This window comes from Solea senegalensis, linkage group LG1 (genome assembly GCF_019176455.1).
Source record: "Solea senegalensis isolate Sse05_10M linkage group LG1, IFAPA_SoseM_1, whole genome shotgun sequence".
NCBI classification, from domain to species: domain Eukaryota; kingdom Metazoa; phylum Chordata; class Actinopteri; order Pleuronectiformes; family Soleidae; genus Solea; species Solea senegalensis.
This window is the reverse complement of record NC_058021.1, coordinates 17,365,123-17,381,769: the sequence shown is the minus strand read 5'-3', so window position 1 is coordinate 17,381,769 and position 16,647 is coordinate 17,365,123. Positions and strand designations below refer to the sequence as shown.

General features: G+C 41.2%; 1 protein-coding gene across 1 annotated transcript in view; it reads right to left on the bottom strand.

Annotated features, from left to right (window-relative positions):
* The window catches only part of LOC122771158 (collectin-12-like), a 49,105-nt gene that overhangs the window by 21,946 nt on the left and 10,512 nt on the right, over positions 1 to 16,647 (bottom strand). Inside the window, exon 2 of the mRNA XM_044028544.1 lies at positions 16,325 to 16,375. Within this exon, the coding sequence (XP_043884479.1) occupies positions 16,325 to 16,375 (51 nt within the window). The remainder of the gene's footprint in view (positions 1 to 16,324; positions 16,376 to 16,647) is intronic.

Sequence of the window (16,647 nt, the reverse complement as noted above, 5' to 3'; positions counted from 1 at the left end):
GCAAACTTGAAACTATTTTTCAAGGAAATATTTGGTCACTGACATCACAGATGTCTGCTAATCAAGTGCAACATCAAGTGAGACGATACTAAACATTATACTATCAGTGGGATGTTTACTCGACTTCATTACAACTGACAGGGCAGCTGGTGTATGTTCACAACGGATAAAAAAAAATCTTTACGTAGACAGAATGAACTTCAAATCAGATTACATAGAAAGAAAGAACCTGTCACACTTTGCCAGATGCAAAGTTTGCTTTGGTTTCAAACCAAAAATCTATAGCTGCAATATTACAGCTGCGGTGCATAACCTTTAACCTTGTATACACTGACATCTGTGTCATCTGAGAGAGAGAGAGAAAGTTTCTATGCAGTCTTAATGACAGCTTTTTCAAACTGCACAACAGAGTGGCCAGGAAAAGGGAAGTCTGGGTCTTTTGCTACAACTACTGATCCTGGATAAGCAGTTGACGATGGATGGATGCACTACAATTTAAAGGTCTAAAATGGGACTATCCTGGGATCCTGAATAGGCCACTGTTATTACAAATAGGTTCAATGAGGCAAGAAACACAAGTATTCAGGTGATAAACAACTTAAGACTTGTTATAACCTTGTTATTAACTTTATAATGCTGTGTCACTGGGTCTACTTCTTGTTTGATAATCAATTAAATGGTCATTTAAAACACCATGATGTGTTCAAAACCTGCAACTCAGTATTGTGGGTAGGTCTGTTGTGTCCACTTGGGGAAGCTTTACAAATTCCCCAGCTGGACTGACATCCTCCTCAGACTGTGTCAGAGGCCTCGCTCTACCCATTGAAGTAACATCCCTCCATGAAGAGACTCAGCCTGTAGCCAAAGGAGGCTCCGTCCTCTCCAGTCAGGGGTGGCCCAGGACCACCATAAGGATACTGGATGTTTGGCCTCCATGTTTTTGGACCCGCACATCTGTGCAAACATCACGTCTGACCACCTCAAAGAGGCCCAGCCGTGGACAGAGACTTGGATATCAGGCCACTCTCGTGCTCCTGAACACATGCTGTTAAAAGGACAACAGCACACCATGTAAACACTCAGCAGACCGTCTGCAGGTTCTGGGTCAAGAGCAGGGCAATGGAGGTATTTCTGAGTTCATTAGTTTTGAACTAGAACATTGGCAATATTGTGTGTTTGTGTTCATCATGCTGTGTTTCAAAATACTCTCTCCTAGTCAAAATCCTTTCATGAAGGGTTTCACAGTTCTGGATGTTCTAATAATCAGACTGTCTGCCAGATTGTATCATTAAAATGGAGCATAAACATTTAAGAACCATTTAAATCTTCTCAAAGGTTGGGTAATTATTAGCCTACACCACAACAAGCTATTACAAGCTTTACAAGCAGGGCTGTGGCATCTCTTTATCTGTCTCACACCATGTCAATCTTGGTACTGAGGAATAGTCAAAGAAAAACTGCAATCATAAAGCCAAACCTTGTCAGGACTGTGAATAACACGTGAATAACTTTAGTTCGCAAACTTCAGAGTTCCAAGACTTATTTACAACAGACGGCGTTATATAACCTGGCAGGGAGACGTCGTAGACCCAGACGGTGATATTTCTAAAAGCAACGATGCTTCTGCTGAACGGACATGGAAATTCACTCTGGGCAGGGCAGCCACTGGCTCTGTCCAGGGTCACAATATTTTCCCACCTCTTCTCAGTGGACTGCTTTCTGTACCAAGGTAAATTGCTGAAACATCACTTTTGTTAATGACATGGTACACAGCACTGAGGAAAACACTTCCAAGGTGGCCAGAGAACTTGTTGAAGTTGGAGTAGGTATGAAACCAAAAAGAGTTCTACAGGTGAGCTCTCTGTCCCGAACTTCTCTCATCAGCACTAAATGACACACTTGTCTTTCAGACTTTTAGATTTCAGGTTTTTTAGCAATGGTGGAAGTTGTTGCTGGTGCTGGAGAATTGATCTTTCCTCCAAAGAGATCCGGAGTTGTTGTGGAAGAGCCAATAGGAGGGATCAAGAGATCTCTTGATTTACATTATACTGAAAGGTTACGGTGGAATTATTGGTGATATATCATAGTTCACATACAATCTTTTGAAAGAATGATACAACAATGATATTTATTTCTTGCTTATTCCACTATTCTGTGTCATAAGTGTCTTACGTGTTATGCAGCCATATGGGGCCGTTCTTGACCTCTGCTGTCAAAACACAAGACGAGCATAGAACATAAATACACTGACACAAACATGTCAGCGAGTGGACTGATCGAAAACATTTTTGCTTTTGCTCCAGCAAAGAGTTGAGTGCAGAACATGATGTTGGGAAGGGGACGTGCCGGTTGAGAAATTGGACAGCAGCCAAATGTCCCAATCAACAGGCTGGAATCCGGCCACATATCCTCAAGGGACAAATAAATATCAGAGGAGCTTAGCGGTGGATGATATATGTCTTATTATCATTATTAAGCCACTGACAACCACGTGTCTCCTATTGTTTATTGCTTGGTTGAACTAGAAATAAAGACAGATGTGCTCATGTCAGTTCACTCTCTTTTGCCTGTTTTATCCATTTAATCCATACATGTGTTTAATTTAAAGAGGCCACAGCCCGGAAGTGCCAATTAACGCTTCGTTAATTACCTCGTCTATGAAGCCCTAAAAGTCCACAACAATCAGTTCAGCCACTGCTGAGAGTGCAGGGTTTTAATGTTTTCCCGAGCTCTACAAAGCGGCAAAGGCACTTCCGTTGACTAATTACGTCACTGGTGAATCTCACCACTCCTGTAAACAGCAGCGCCTCCTAGTCCTAGTCCGAGTACTTTCAACCGTAGAAGAAGAACAACAACTACTCTCATTGTAGCTGCTGAGTGTATCGGTTGTACGGAGCCCTGGACATTACATGGTAAAAAAACGAAATAAATTGTGCCCACAAAATAGCTATAACGTGCACACAAAATACTATTTTGTGGCCATGAAGTAGGTATAATGTATAATAATATAATGACATGAAGAAACTGATTTGTCTTTTCCTTAAACAACAAGGCACAAACAAGAGTTATTTTTTAAGGTTTGCACACACAAACCACTTCAGCACAGGCCGGTAGCCAACTACCGGTTATAAGATCAAGTTAGCGATACTGTTATTTCAGACGGTGAAAAAGAAGACAGACAAAGAGAAAACCGTTGTTGCAGGAGGAGGGAATATTTGACCAAGCGAGGAGCCAAACACGAGTCAACATCGGACTGGCTTTTTTTGAATGGACACGGCTCCACGGCTTGTGTTCACCAGTTCCATTAAAAACAAACGGACACTTTTTAAGACAGTGGTAGACAATGGATGCATGGATGGATGTTTATGGTGGTGTCGTGGAAATATGTTCAGAAATGGTCTTTGGCCTAAATGCTCTGTAACATCTTTTTCTTTTAGGGCCCTGATTTTACATAGAGAAACAGTCCGGTCAATCAGTCGTGATCATGATTTTTTCTGTACACTCAGCCCTTATTTAAAATCATTTAAATATACCAGTCAGTTGTGGTTCAGACCTGTAATTGTTAATCAGACCGCTGGAGGCAGGAGAAGAGAAACGGAAAAGAGACAGATGGGGACTGTTCAGTGTGGTGTCTGTGAAACAGCTGTATTTCATTTGGACTCTGAGTCAGTCAAAAAAAAAAAATTTCAACACTTATTCCCTTATTCCATGTACCTGCCATTAGACTTGCCTCCCGTCTCACTACTGGCTGGCAGTGGAAATTTCCATGGCAACACAAAGACAGCCTGTACAGACTCAAGCCTTTTTGTGTGAAGACCCTTTGTGTGGAGTGTTAATACTATGTTATATACAGTAAACGGGCGGCTACCACAGGAATTCTTATACTTCACACTCTGAATGTGATCACAAGCCAAAAAGCAGCAGTCGCAGCCAGGCCGTGTCTCTCTGCTCCACCTGAATGGATTCTGACAGATGGCATTTTGTCTCTTATTTCTAGTGGGGACACACGTGATATGTGTCTACAAACATACACACTGTTAAATCTACAATTACAGCTCATTGCTATTCAGGTTACACTTGGTCATTTCTATAATTATTCTGATATACGGTACCAGTTTGGTTTTAAGTGTTGAACACGAACCACGCCATGGCAACCCACTTGAATGAAGAGGTGTAATAAACATTCACGTGGGACATAAGACTGCTTTCCAATAGCAATTTCAAAAATATTTATACACACTGACTGTCTTCATTCATGATTGAAAGGTCACAGTCGGCTTCGGTGGAAGCATCCCAGTTGACACTGTTTCTGGCGTGTGTCCTGACGTGACAATCTTTTTCCAGACACGAACTGGGTGCTGGACACTTTCTGTCATTTAAAATATGACAAACGCAGCAACTGCAGGAGAATGTCCGGAGCATCCAGGCGTCTAAGGGTGGCGTCTGGGTCACACATGCGAGAGGCAGGACGACTGTGAATGATCCACAACTTCTCCAGCTGTTTTCTCACATGAGCTCACTTTGATATTATCCAGAGGTTTTATTCGCTCACTGGCTACAGAGAACGTCCACAATGACTTACGGGATATTTGCATTCTCGCATAGAACAACTGCAGTTCAGTGCATGTCTGCTTGTGGACCGTTACGATTGAATCAAATGCCAGGAAATTGGGTTGTGAGCAGTTTCACGGCAAGTGTGATTTATCCCACTTGGCTTTGTTTTTATTTGATGATTAAATAGTTGTAGTAGTTTTTGTATGCTAGAATAGCAATAAGGGGTCCATCAGGCATTTCACCCATTAGGGGTATCAGTATTTTAATATAATGATCATGATATTATTTAGTAATTATAATTCTTGCTAATTAGAATCTGTAACCAAACATCCATATAAATGACAATTGAGCGACAGAAAAAGGCTGTGCTGTCATTTTAGAGGGCAGGTGCAGTCAGTTTACGCATCATCCATCCATTGTCTAGCGCTTTATCGTCCACAGGAGGATCGCATGGTGCCAATCCAAGCTGACATATACAAAGTATTGTATATATACAAAATGTAGACAGAGAGTTTAAAATCGGCTCTAAATATCTGCATCTCCATGGTAACAGCTCGGGAGTGATTGTGAAATTTAACCCGTCATCATTCCTCTGCCTTCATCAGTAAATGTTGTAGTGTTAAAGTGACATCAGCCAGACTCACACTCATGCTACTACATTCCCATCCCTGAACAATCCCTTATTCGGCAGATTATTTACATTTGACTGCAGAGTGTAGATTTTCCAGCAGATGTGTCCACATTTTACACTTGAATTTAAGTAAATAAAATGACTGATGATCCTGATACTGATCTACTGATCTACTGATGATCCACTGTAATTTGAGACTAATAGGCTTTGTGTGCTTGTACATATTCATCTTGCCTTGTGCCGTGCAGGCCTGAAGACAGTTCCTCCCACTTCATTTCAAAGACAACAATCAGATTTAACAAGGTGCACTGGGGTCGTAGTGTCCCCCTCTGGCTCTAAATAGCTACCCGAGTAATAAGAGTTGCCAAATGGAATGTTAACAAGTAAACACTCTCCAACAGAGGAAGTTACTGCTGAGACAAATTACTTAGACATTAGCTTCTCTGAATTGCTGAGCTAGGCTTGCATGCCAAAGCTGTGATCCCTTTTTTTTTTGTTCACTCACTGCTAACAGGTTTATGACAATTTAAAGTGGGCCCCGTCCCTCTACAACATCTGGACCTTGTTACAGTGAAGCCAAATCAAAGGGCACATGCAAACATTTGATACAGCGTGCCTTCGTGCCAGGCATCATGAGAAAAAAAAAAAAGGTGCAAACTTGGCAGTAGGCTATTTTGGGTGTTTTTATGAGAGATTTCTCATTGGCATTCACTTCCTTCTCATGGAGAGTGAAGGATTTACAGCCAGAGATCCCTAAATGACATTCTTCAGGGACAAAATAAGGATGGCTGCATGTCTGAACAGTATGAGATGCCCTAATTACTCATGCACACACACACAAACACAGTTTGACTAAAGCTGACACAGCTGAAAAAGTCTTTTGAAGTCTTTGGCAAAATGACATAAACAATAAACTGGGAAATACAATGCAGACACACATCCTCCTCTTATGGAAAACATCCTGTTTGGCAACTTATTATCCATCCAATCCTGTATTCTATAGGCAGACGTGCGTCTTGAGAAATGTAGAAATTGTGACACGTACAACTGCTCAGAGAAGGGAAATGTAGTCTGAGTATTTCTGGCATCATGTGATTGATTCAAAGGACAGTGATTGGCTATAAATATGCACAAGTCCACCGTGGATGTCAGGTTTTAATTAGGGGTGGATCAAAATACAAGGTTGGTCATATATCACCGTCCTTCCACGTGCAATAGAATGATATGCCAGGACAAGTATTGATATTTTCATTAATGAATTGAGGCGCTTTAAAGTAAACAGTCCCTGACAGTTTCACTCGCTGGGCGTCACTACTTCATGTCTCCTCCTGGTGGCGCTCCTGGTGCTCAAATGAATGAGGGAAACTTGGGCTGAAGTTACCTGGCTGAAGAAGAGGGCGTTTACAGCGAGATAATGGTGGCGAAAGCAACGTTAAGAGACGTTCCATCCATGTTCAATACATAGACTTTATGCACTTAAGAATAACAAAAGAATGAATAAGAGAAATCCTGCACTTTTGAATTTCCACAGACATTTTGTTTTTTCGTCAGGCAGGCAGATATCGTGACGTATCGCTGTATGATTGTCTTTAAATATATTGATTATCACAGACGAGTTCTAATTGCTAGTTTTACACTTGGTATTAATACTCGTCCTGAGTGATCAGATCACATGTGGACAGCATGAAGATTCCTGTGCAAAGTTTATACAACTGCAAAGTCCATTAAGTACTCTGGCATGAATGGACTAACCCCAGTTCCATGGAGGTTGTGCAATATCAAGAGAAGAAAAAACATTTGGAATCTCCACAGAACTAGAAAAAAGGTAACCCTCTGTGAAAAACCTCAGGGTGTCTTTCTTGTTAGCTGAGCAGGTTGCCGATCTTTTTTTTTTTTCCCAAAGTGCTGAAATGCAAAAATGTGGTGTAATTGGTAGAGAAAACAGTTATATGGCCTATTAAATGAAGTGATTCTGTCATTGCATCTGCATTTGGTTAGAGAAGGACAGACGTTACATATAGGTCATATACTGTATTGTAATCCCGTGAGAAAATTTGAAGCATGCAAGGGTGCCTCATAAACAGAACAGGCCGCTGAATTGGGGGATATTTTGTGAGGCAGGATCAAATATCAAAAATAAGTCTTGGTGTTCAAGTCAGCAGATTCCAGAAAAGAGTGAAATTCAGACTCGCTGCGTGTTCCGCTCACTCCAGCAGCACGCGTTGTCATTAGGAGATAAAGAGTCGGAGGCAAATCTGCTGGCATGAGTATCAGGGGAAGAAATGCAAACTGTGGTGGGCCGTGTTGTTGGCAGGAAGGATTTTTTTTTTTTTTATGTAAGTGAGAATTAATATTCCTGCAGAAACCCGTTAACAATGCTGCTCACATAGCACCTGCATCTACACCATTAACATGGAGGGGTTTTAAAGCAAGGTCATGCAAGTACACGTCACAACATGCACAATTCACACATTTCTTGTGGGCATATTACAGCTCAACAATTCTCATTTTCAATCAAGATATTTTATCTGCCATGCTTTAAAAATCAGCTTAAAGCAACAACAACTGTTACCTCTTTTACACCAAAATTGGTACGTACACATGCATCCATCCATCCTGTACAACTTTATCCTCCACATGAGGGTCACATGAGGGTCACGGGGGATCTAAGCTGACATATAGGCAGGGTACACCGTAGACAGATCACCAGTCCATTGCACACCTACGGTCAATTTAAAATTTGTTTTGATTTTATATCTGTCACTGATAACTTTGCTGCAGACTCGGCGAGAAGACTGCCAAAATAACACACGTCATGTTTATGCTACTTCCGGCTGGAGCCAAAGCTGATAAAGAACCTGCATCTTTGGGGGAGTAAATGCCAATTGTAACGTTTACACTGAGGCACTGTTGCCTCATAGCAAGAAAGTCACCAGTCCAAATCCCGGTTTGACCAAGGGCTTTTCTCTGTGGATTTGTTTGTTCTCCCTGTGTGTTTATGGGTTCTCTGACTTCCTCCCACACTCCAAATGAGATTTATTAGACACAGAGGTTAATTGGACACTCTAAATTGACCATAGGTGTGAGTGAATGTCTCTGTGTGTTGGCCCTGCAATGGACTAGAGACGTGTCCCGCCTTTCAGCTGGGATTGACTCCAGCCTCCCCCACGACCCACATGTGGAAGATAAAGCAGTGAACACTGAATGAACTATTAGCATTGCAGAAAAAGTCTGATGTTAATGAGTGTTACTGGATATTTAACCACCTTTAGGAATGGTTCCCTACAAAACAATTCCATTTTTTCTAGCACTGAGAAGTGACCACTCGACTTAATGATAGCATAGCTCCACGAAAGTTGATGTGAGAGTCCAACTTAACTTAAGGGGTTAGAAAAGACAATCAAGATCTACAGAAAAAAACATTATAGGCCGTTACCCTCATAGTTTACACAACACTGTATCTACCAAATCACAGTGCATGCCACACGTGTCTCCCACTAAAAAGCACATTTTATCATTTGTATTAATAAAAATGTTCTGTTAAAACAGACAGTTCTCCATTACCAGTATAAATTAAGAAAAATATGGAAGACATAAACTAAATTTATTGGCCTGGGTTGAGAACAAGAGCCGCCCCGACCCCCCCTCCCTCCCCCTTAGCATCTCCTGCTAATGTTCCAGGGTTGGCATGCTGTAAAATAAGGACCATGTGAACCTCAGAGGAGAGGAAGAGGAGGTTTGGTCATCGATCCTCAATGAACTCACAAAGCCACATTGCCTTCAGGATTGATGAAGTTGTGTTGTGTTATATGTGTGGTTGATATGGCAGGATTGTATTACTGTCTATATTTATAAATCACATTTCAATAGAAATCTGAATAAATGTAACGTGGACCATGGCGAAAATGTGTGACCAGACGTCATGATGTCAAAAGGCTAATAATGATGTGCACTGAGGTCAGTAAAATGGATGTCATGAAGCAGGCGACTTCATTTTCACAGAACATATATATATATATACAGTATATAAAGCAGCTGCTGGACAGATCTGTTTGGAAAAACAAATCTGTTTCATGCTGTAAAACTCACTTTTACAAGTGAAGTTTGCCAACACATGGTAATAAAAGAGTGGGACATGGGACAAGCCACGAGCACTTCTATGGCAAAACCCACATTAGATATAAAACTGTTTTCATCGCTGGTTTTAATCATTTAAAGGGTTGGGCAAAGTTCACACAAGCATCAAGTGAAGCAAGAAGAGCAAGAAAAGGATGTTGCAGTTTGGAAGTGGAATGTTTCATGGTGCAATGTACTGCCTCACCGGCCTCATTATTTCTCAAGAACCTACCCCCAATTCATTTTCCAATTACCAAGGAAAAATGTCCAGCATTTCGTGAAATGTGGATTATATAAGTGTCATCAATATGATTCTTTAATTGTGACCATTTTCGTCTGGGTGAAGGTCATTTTATCCAAAATTGCTTTGACAGTGAAGCCATGCGACTCTGTGCCTTGGACGATATCTGAAAAATAAAAAAAAACCTGGATCTTCCTAATTTCTACGTGACCACAACAACGCGAGCACAAACAAACTGAGGCCCGTTTTGTCATGCAGACTAAGAACATTTCATTACACGTTCATCACAGTCCAAAACCACTGCTCGGGTGCCGAGTAACAAATTGGAGCTAACTTTGCAGAGCATTATGCACAGTTGGTTTCTGTGTGGTCATGTCTGCTGGGTGGCCCGCTGTGGAAGCACTTAGGATACTGAATCAACAACACTCATCACCTTAGCCTGATCTGCATCAGCTCCAGCCTGTACTCCATCCCATCACTGCACAGCACTTTCAAGATTCATCGCCCATGAGAGCAAATAAAACCACATCGTGTGGATACAACCAGTCAGGCCAAGTCTGGCTTTGTTTTTTGGCAAAAGATGCTGACGACGGAGGTGATAGTATCTGACTGCATGCTCAGGCTGTTTGAGCTTCACTGTGGTCTATGATGAAACAAGTTGAAGAGTTATGCTAAATATATCTGACTTTCCAATTAATGCCATATGCACATTGTTTACATCACAGAAAACACAGAAAAAGCCTTGTATTGCTGTTGTTAAAATCTACCACTTTAGAGATACATGACTGAGTGTGTAGAAATAGCATCTCTCTAACAGATATAGACAGATATATGATAAAGTTGCTAACTAGTACTGTATGTTGACTGTTAATGAGATACAAATGTAACCATGTCCAAATGAAGAAAAAGGGCCCATTTTAAAATTAAAAGAATTAACATTCACAGCAAAATGACCCCTTTCCACAAACAGTATCCAATTTAATCTCGTAAATCCATTGACTTCAAAGTTGTGGCAGTGCGTACACCGAGAGGTGCAATGCTGCCCTCCACAGTCCAAAGTTCCCACTCAGTTCAAAGTTTTCCATCTGACTTCAATGTTAAACTTTTAAGAAGTATAGTGCAGCCAACAGGCGCTTGTACAGCAAATATGAAATCACAGTTCAATGCTAGCTCCAGTGTGTGGCTTCTGTCGCTCCCGCCCGAGGATTTTCAATTAATTACCAAAATCACTGCTGCTGCCTTGACTGAGGCCGATTGTCAAACTGCTGAATGTCCAGGTCGTTTAATTTACTAATACATGGCTCTTAGCTCGACAAAGTAAAGTCCAGTCTGCATATCTTACAAAAAATCTATCTATCTATCTATCTATCTATCTAGAGTGTTTCAAGAAGGAAGTGAGAACAGGTGTTTTTGTTAAATATGGGCGAACTACTGCACTCAACTATACTCAACAGTGTGCAGTTAATCCTGTAAATATAAAATCTGATGTAAACCTGTTCAGAGACGACACGCACCTGACCTGAAATGGTCACTGAAACACTGAAATGATGCTACATGACAGTTTCTTTGCTCGACACATGAGCATTTTTCTGTATCTCCAAAAATACAAGTGCTAAAGCATAAACAAGAAAAAACACTTTTTTCTTTTTTTTGCCAAGTAATCACAGCCAGAGCGACCAACTTCACCACAGGCAGTTTTGAAAGCTGGATAGAGAGGAGAAATGTGACTCACTGCAGAACAAAGAAAAACACACATTTCATTCGAGCTCTCTGTTGTTTTTCAATGAAAGGAAGCAGCAAGGTTGATGTTGGCCTCATCTGGGGCCAAAGGACTTCCATCAAGTGCAATACTGATGCTGAGCCACATGCAGAAATTGTGCGCGTTGTTTTTGTGCCCGAGCCAAATCTTGCTCTGAATGGAGAGCTTAACAAACACCCATTATGGCCATCAGATGACAGTCGGTCCCAGTGGTATGAGGGCGGTGTGATGAGGTGGTTAGGCCAATTTTCGTCAAAATAACTATGTTTATATATAAACCAGTGACAGACGGACGCTGATCTACAACTGTAGAACTGTCAAACTTCATATACAGAAGTACATATAGAGAGGACCAGGAGAAAATGCCTGGTGACTTGATTGGCTCAACTCATTGACAACTCAGTGCTCAAAGAATATTAGGAAGCACAACTGAGGGTGATTTCCTGGTGCGAAATCATCACAACTAATACATGGAATTGAAGATTGAGAAAAACTAGACTGACATGGAGTATGGATGGAACCTAGGGCTTGTACGCTCTAGCTGAAATGCAAAGTGGCTCTCCTCTGACAAGGAACGCGGTAACAGCGACCAGGTCCTTCGATGCAGTAACATCCTGCGCATGTGGTCTCCAGTGGTCGCCACCTGCTTTTCAGTGATCCGCATATTTGATTTTGCTGACATTTTTTTTTACTTCAAATTTAGATTGTCCAATTAATCCAATCAACGGGGAGCAATGGGTATTGGGTACCTTGCTCAAAGGTATCCCAGCCCTTGACCTCTTTGGCTCCGAACCGGCAACAAGGTTCATATCTCAAATCCATGTTACAAGCCAAATACCCTTTAAGCAATGGGCTGCACCACAAAGAGTGCTCTGTCTAATTACCTGCACCAAAGAGATTATATCGTGTCTGTCTGACAAACATAACTCAAAAAGTAAACAACAGACTTTGTTGAGGTCGTGGCCAAAGTAAGGATACTGAAACTGAGCAGCCATGACTGTTTATGTGTGATTTCTCTGGACTGAACCTGTGCACCAGGGAAGCCAGTAAGGTCTGCTATAAGACATGTGGAGTTAATGGGAGGTAAGTCGCTAATATCTGCAGTGCAACAGTGCAATGTCTTTACTGTATGTGCTATAGTCCAGGCAGCTGGAACACATTTTGATCTCCGGGCTTGATAACACATGGAGCCTGCACTAGTTCAAGCCTGGTGGAGTCTCCATAAAGTCACATGTTCTATACCACCCAAACACATACAGAACAACCACCTTCTATTCCGAGCAACACCAAAAACAGTTGTTCCTAGTGACATGTGTGGCTGTAACTGCCATGCAGCCTCATTGCTGTGCTTGCACGCACACTTTTTTATGCTTTTGCAAGGTTTATGTTAAAGTCTGTGTTGTGTTGTGCTGGGAACTGGTCCTTTGTTGACATTAACGGACTCAATTCCTACGCAAACTTCAACAACTCAGTTCTCACTGCTCAGCTCTGGTAACAGTGGGCGGAAGGTCAGCCACTGATGTTTACCTGAAGCATACAGGAGGGCATGTAACATAACATCCTTTAGATTTAAGGGGAACATATGAGAATGTAGAAATCCAGAAAGTCAGTGTACAGGAAATGCATAACAAAGTATTTTATATGCAGCCCCTTTAATAAGTGAGCAGCTACATCTTCACTGCTCCTTTCCTTTCATTTCTGCCTGTTGCAATTTTGTGTGTTAAAGTAATAGTTACATCTGCAATTCAACAACCCTGTCTGTCTCCAGTGAAAATGAAATACACTGCACAACCACACACCACCATGATTTTCACAAACTTAAACACTAGATACACAACTGGATGTCAAAATGAGGCGATTTACTGCTCTGATCCATATGGTCAAAAAGTCAGAAGACACAAGACACTGGGAAGTTGAGTCAACTCGAAGCACATACCAGTTATAATAATAATTCACTAATACAGACAACTAAATTGACAAAAGATGACATTGGAGGCCAAATGCACCACAGTTCCGTACAAAAGCAACATTTTCAAGTTAAATGAAAAGCTTTACAAACATTTTGATCTGTAGTAGGGAGACCGGAGCCTCTTTCATTCCCACTCTGCACCTATAGCTCTGTCCTATAGGTGCAGTTTGTGTACAGATCAGATTTAGTAATGGATGATTAAATCCAGAAGGAGACCGAGGAGAGGAAGAGGAAAGGAGAAAATAATGAAAAGGCAGTAATGTACAGAAATAATGTGGATTTAAAACACAAAGACAAACAACATGTTTGGTGAGCAGGTAAAAAACCTGTGAATTGTGTAAGTTCAGGTTGCAGCGTTGCTTTAATCAAAGCATGACTTCTTCTGAGAATAGTGGGGAATATTCAGACAAAATGTGCCTGCATAGAGAACACAATAAAAAGTTTGCAGTCGTCATAAATCACGCCTGACAGAATTGTCCGACCTGATTAGTTGTGATCTTGTTCTCCTGCTGTTTGGCAACAGAAAAACAAAAACTTAAAACACGTGTCTCTGTGTCGTCTTTCCTCCACAACACTTTCCACAGTCACTGTTGCCTCTTATATATTATTTCACACTGGCGAGAAAGGCAGCACCAGACTTCATTTCTTATCATTGCAGCTAAGTTATGCTTAGTTAAGATCGGGGGTCTGTCCTGAACTACATCTGCCTGTCCCAGCGCTAACACTGATCAGAATGTCTCACACGAGCTTGAAGCTGGTCTCTGCCAGGGTGCAATGATTTGTGTGCCGTCTGGGATGCATTCCTGCCTGCCTGCAATTGGACCATCCTGGACTGACCCTCTGTCTCTCTGACCAGTCACAGTCTGCTCCTATAAACCTTTTAGATCTGGAATACAGATCAACTCGGCAGCACGCTGTGTTGTTGTCTCTGTCTCCGTTACCCTGTTAACAATGTAATTCTTTTCATGTTGGCTCCCTCTCTCCTCCACCGAATCTCTCCGCTCTTTATTGAAAACACGAGCGAGTAATCTTTCAACGGAACATGCACTGTGTGCAAGCAGGGCCTGGAGGGGGGTTGTAAGTAACAGGCAGGGATTCTGAAAGCATTCTTCTCTGGTAATAAAGTCCCTGTAAATTAAAACCACTTGCTGTTTTGCTCCCAAAATAAGTTGGGTGAGGAATGCAGCTCTTCATCTGGAAGAAAAATAAATGTTGACAAATGTTTTCCTCTTGAATGTGTGGATAAAAGAAGAAGAAATTGGGCACTGACACGTTTCAATACATTTCTAATGTTTTTATAAAATCATCTCCATTCAAAGTTTTACGTCCATCTTTTTACAACCCTTTTTCATTCTCTCTCCTTTGCACATTGCTGACACTGCACAGTCCAATCATGGACCCCTGAGGCGCCCTCCTCCTCCACCTTTATGTCTGACTATATACGTTCAGCATGCACTATAGAATAACTTCCACTATGGACAAATGCTGGAAGCAACTCGGCAGCCTCTCAGGTTAGGAACCCACACTGTGAGTTTGATAATTGCCCTCTTGTGGAACACAGATGTCAAAATGAGCCAACGATGTGATTCCTATCCTCAACAGAGCAAAACAGGAAAACATATTCTCTGCTCGTACACAAGCACAGAGCGTGTAGTTTGAAAGAGACATGAGTAATTTGGCATTTTGTAAAACATACGTCTGCAATATTGTGAAGGTTTAGATAAGAAGATTAACACCACGCTCACATCTGTACCTTAATTGCAAGCAACTACAGCATGTCTGCTTTCAGCTGTTATACTTTACCTATTAGCTTCAGCTCCATACTTCATACATCAATCCCTTCCTAACAGGGATGCACAATATTATGGGTATTATCGGTAGCAGCTGATATTATACTTCAGTATGACTTTAAAACATGGTAAGATCCCCTGATATGAGTAGGCTGTTACCTCTTTGACTTTGATGCTAGCACCTGCTCCAATTATTATTTATTTTGCACAATGAATAAATAACCTGCTGTGACATGAGTTATAAAATATGATGTTACTTTCACTACAAAAGAGAACTGGCAACTCTGGCAACAAAAACAGACAGCTTTTGCCAGTGATGTGCAATGCTATGAAGCACATGCCTTTTTTCTGGCCCATAGCATAGCTGTTAGCATTAATGTTTGTAGAGATCCTTACTTTTTCACATATGGCACTTTTGACTTATATGACTTGCTTTATACCCTTAATATTAACACCAAATATGAACTGTGCACACTGTCACATTTTCACTGACATCTATAGTGGTGGTTATGTTTTTTTTGTTTTTTTTTTGACTAAGACAAATCAATGGCTGGATGCAGTAAAACATGAACATGAGTACAACCACTCAGGCAGAAACTTGGGAGGGGATTTCGAGAGTAGGTTTCCTTTATTTTTCTATTTTCCTTTGTGGAAATGACTGTGGTTTGAGTCGGGTGATCGGCTTAAACGTGAAGAATGTGCTAATGTAACACTTCTGAACGTGCTCCACTCAGCTGAAGAGTGACCAACATCTGGCTGATGGGTAAGGTTTTCATTGCCAGATGCGAGGGTGTGATAGTGAACCTGTCTGGAAATTCTGGACGCTGTGGTCTTTGAATTTCTGGGAACCAGATACATTCCGGATATTATACGAAAGGGAAATGAGCACAGGCAGAGTTTTGAGATTAATTTCAGTGTTTCAGACCAAGTTATTAATCTTGCGTAGTTTGGTACCTAGTGAAATAAAAATATGCTGATTGCCTGAAAAGGTTGCAAAGTCAGGCGCCGGGTTGGGAACACCCAGGATGCTGTGGTTTCTCTTTCTACTGTACCTCACTGCTGTTATAACAGACAGAAATGAAAGCAGCAGCCAGAAATAAGTTTATTTCTGACAAATGAGGCATGGCCTCCTTTTTTCAACCTGGGGAATTAAAAGAAAGCTACATTTTGTATATAAAGAAAACATCCATTCATTTTATTGATGTATCCAGAGGGATATAAACTAGTAAAGCTGTTGTACATTAAGAAGTAACTTGATACTTACCAAACCTCTTGTAACCAAAGGACTGCACCTCCTCTTCATCAGCAAAGTCGTCTACAGGGAGAAGAGAAATACATGTCTTCATTGTGAATTACAAGTACGATGAGATCCCCCTCAATGAAACTGCTTTAGTCTTAATCTGCACATAAATTAGCTCAGTTTATTATAAACTGTCTCTCCACTAATGGAGCCTGAGACATACTGTTGAAAACTCTGGTAAAAAAAAAAAAGATGGTCATGAACTCTTACAATCAATTCCACATGGGCACCTTTTCAGACACCATATTGTTTCAACAAGAGCCATCATTCTTCCATGGCCACAGTTA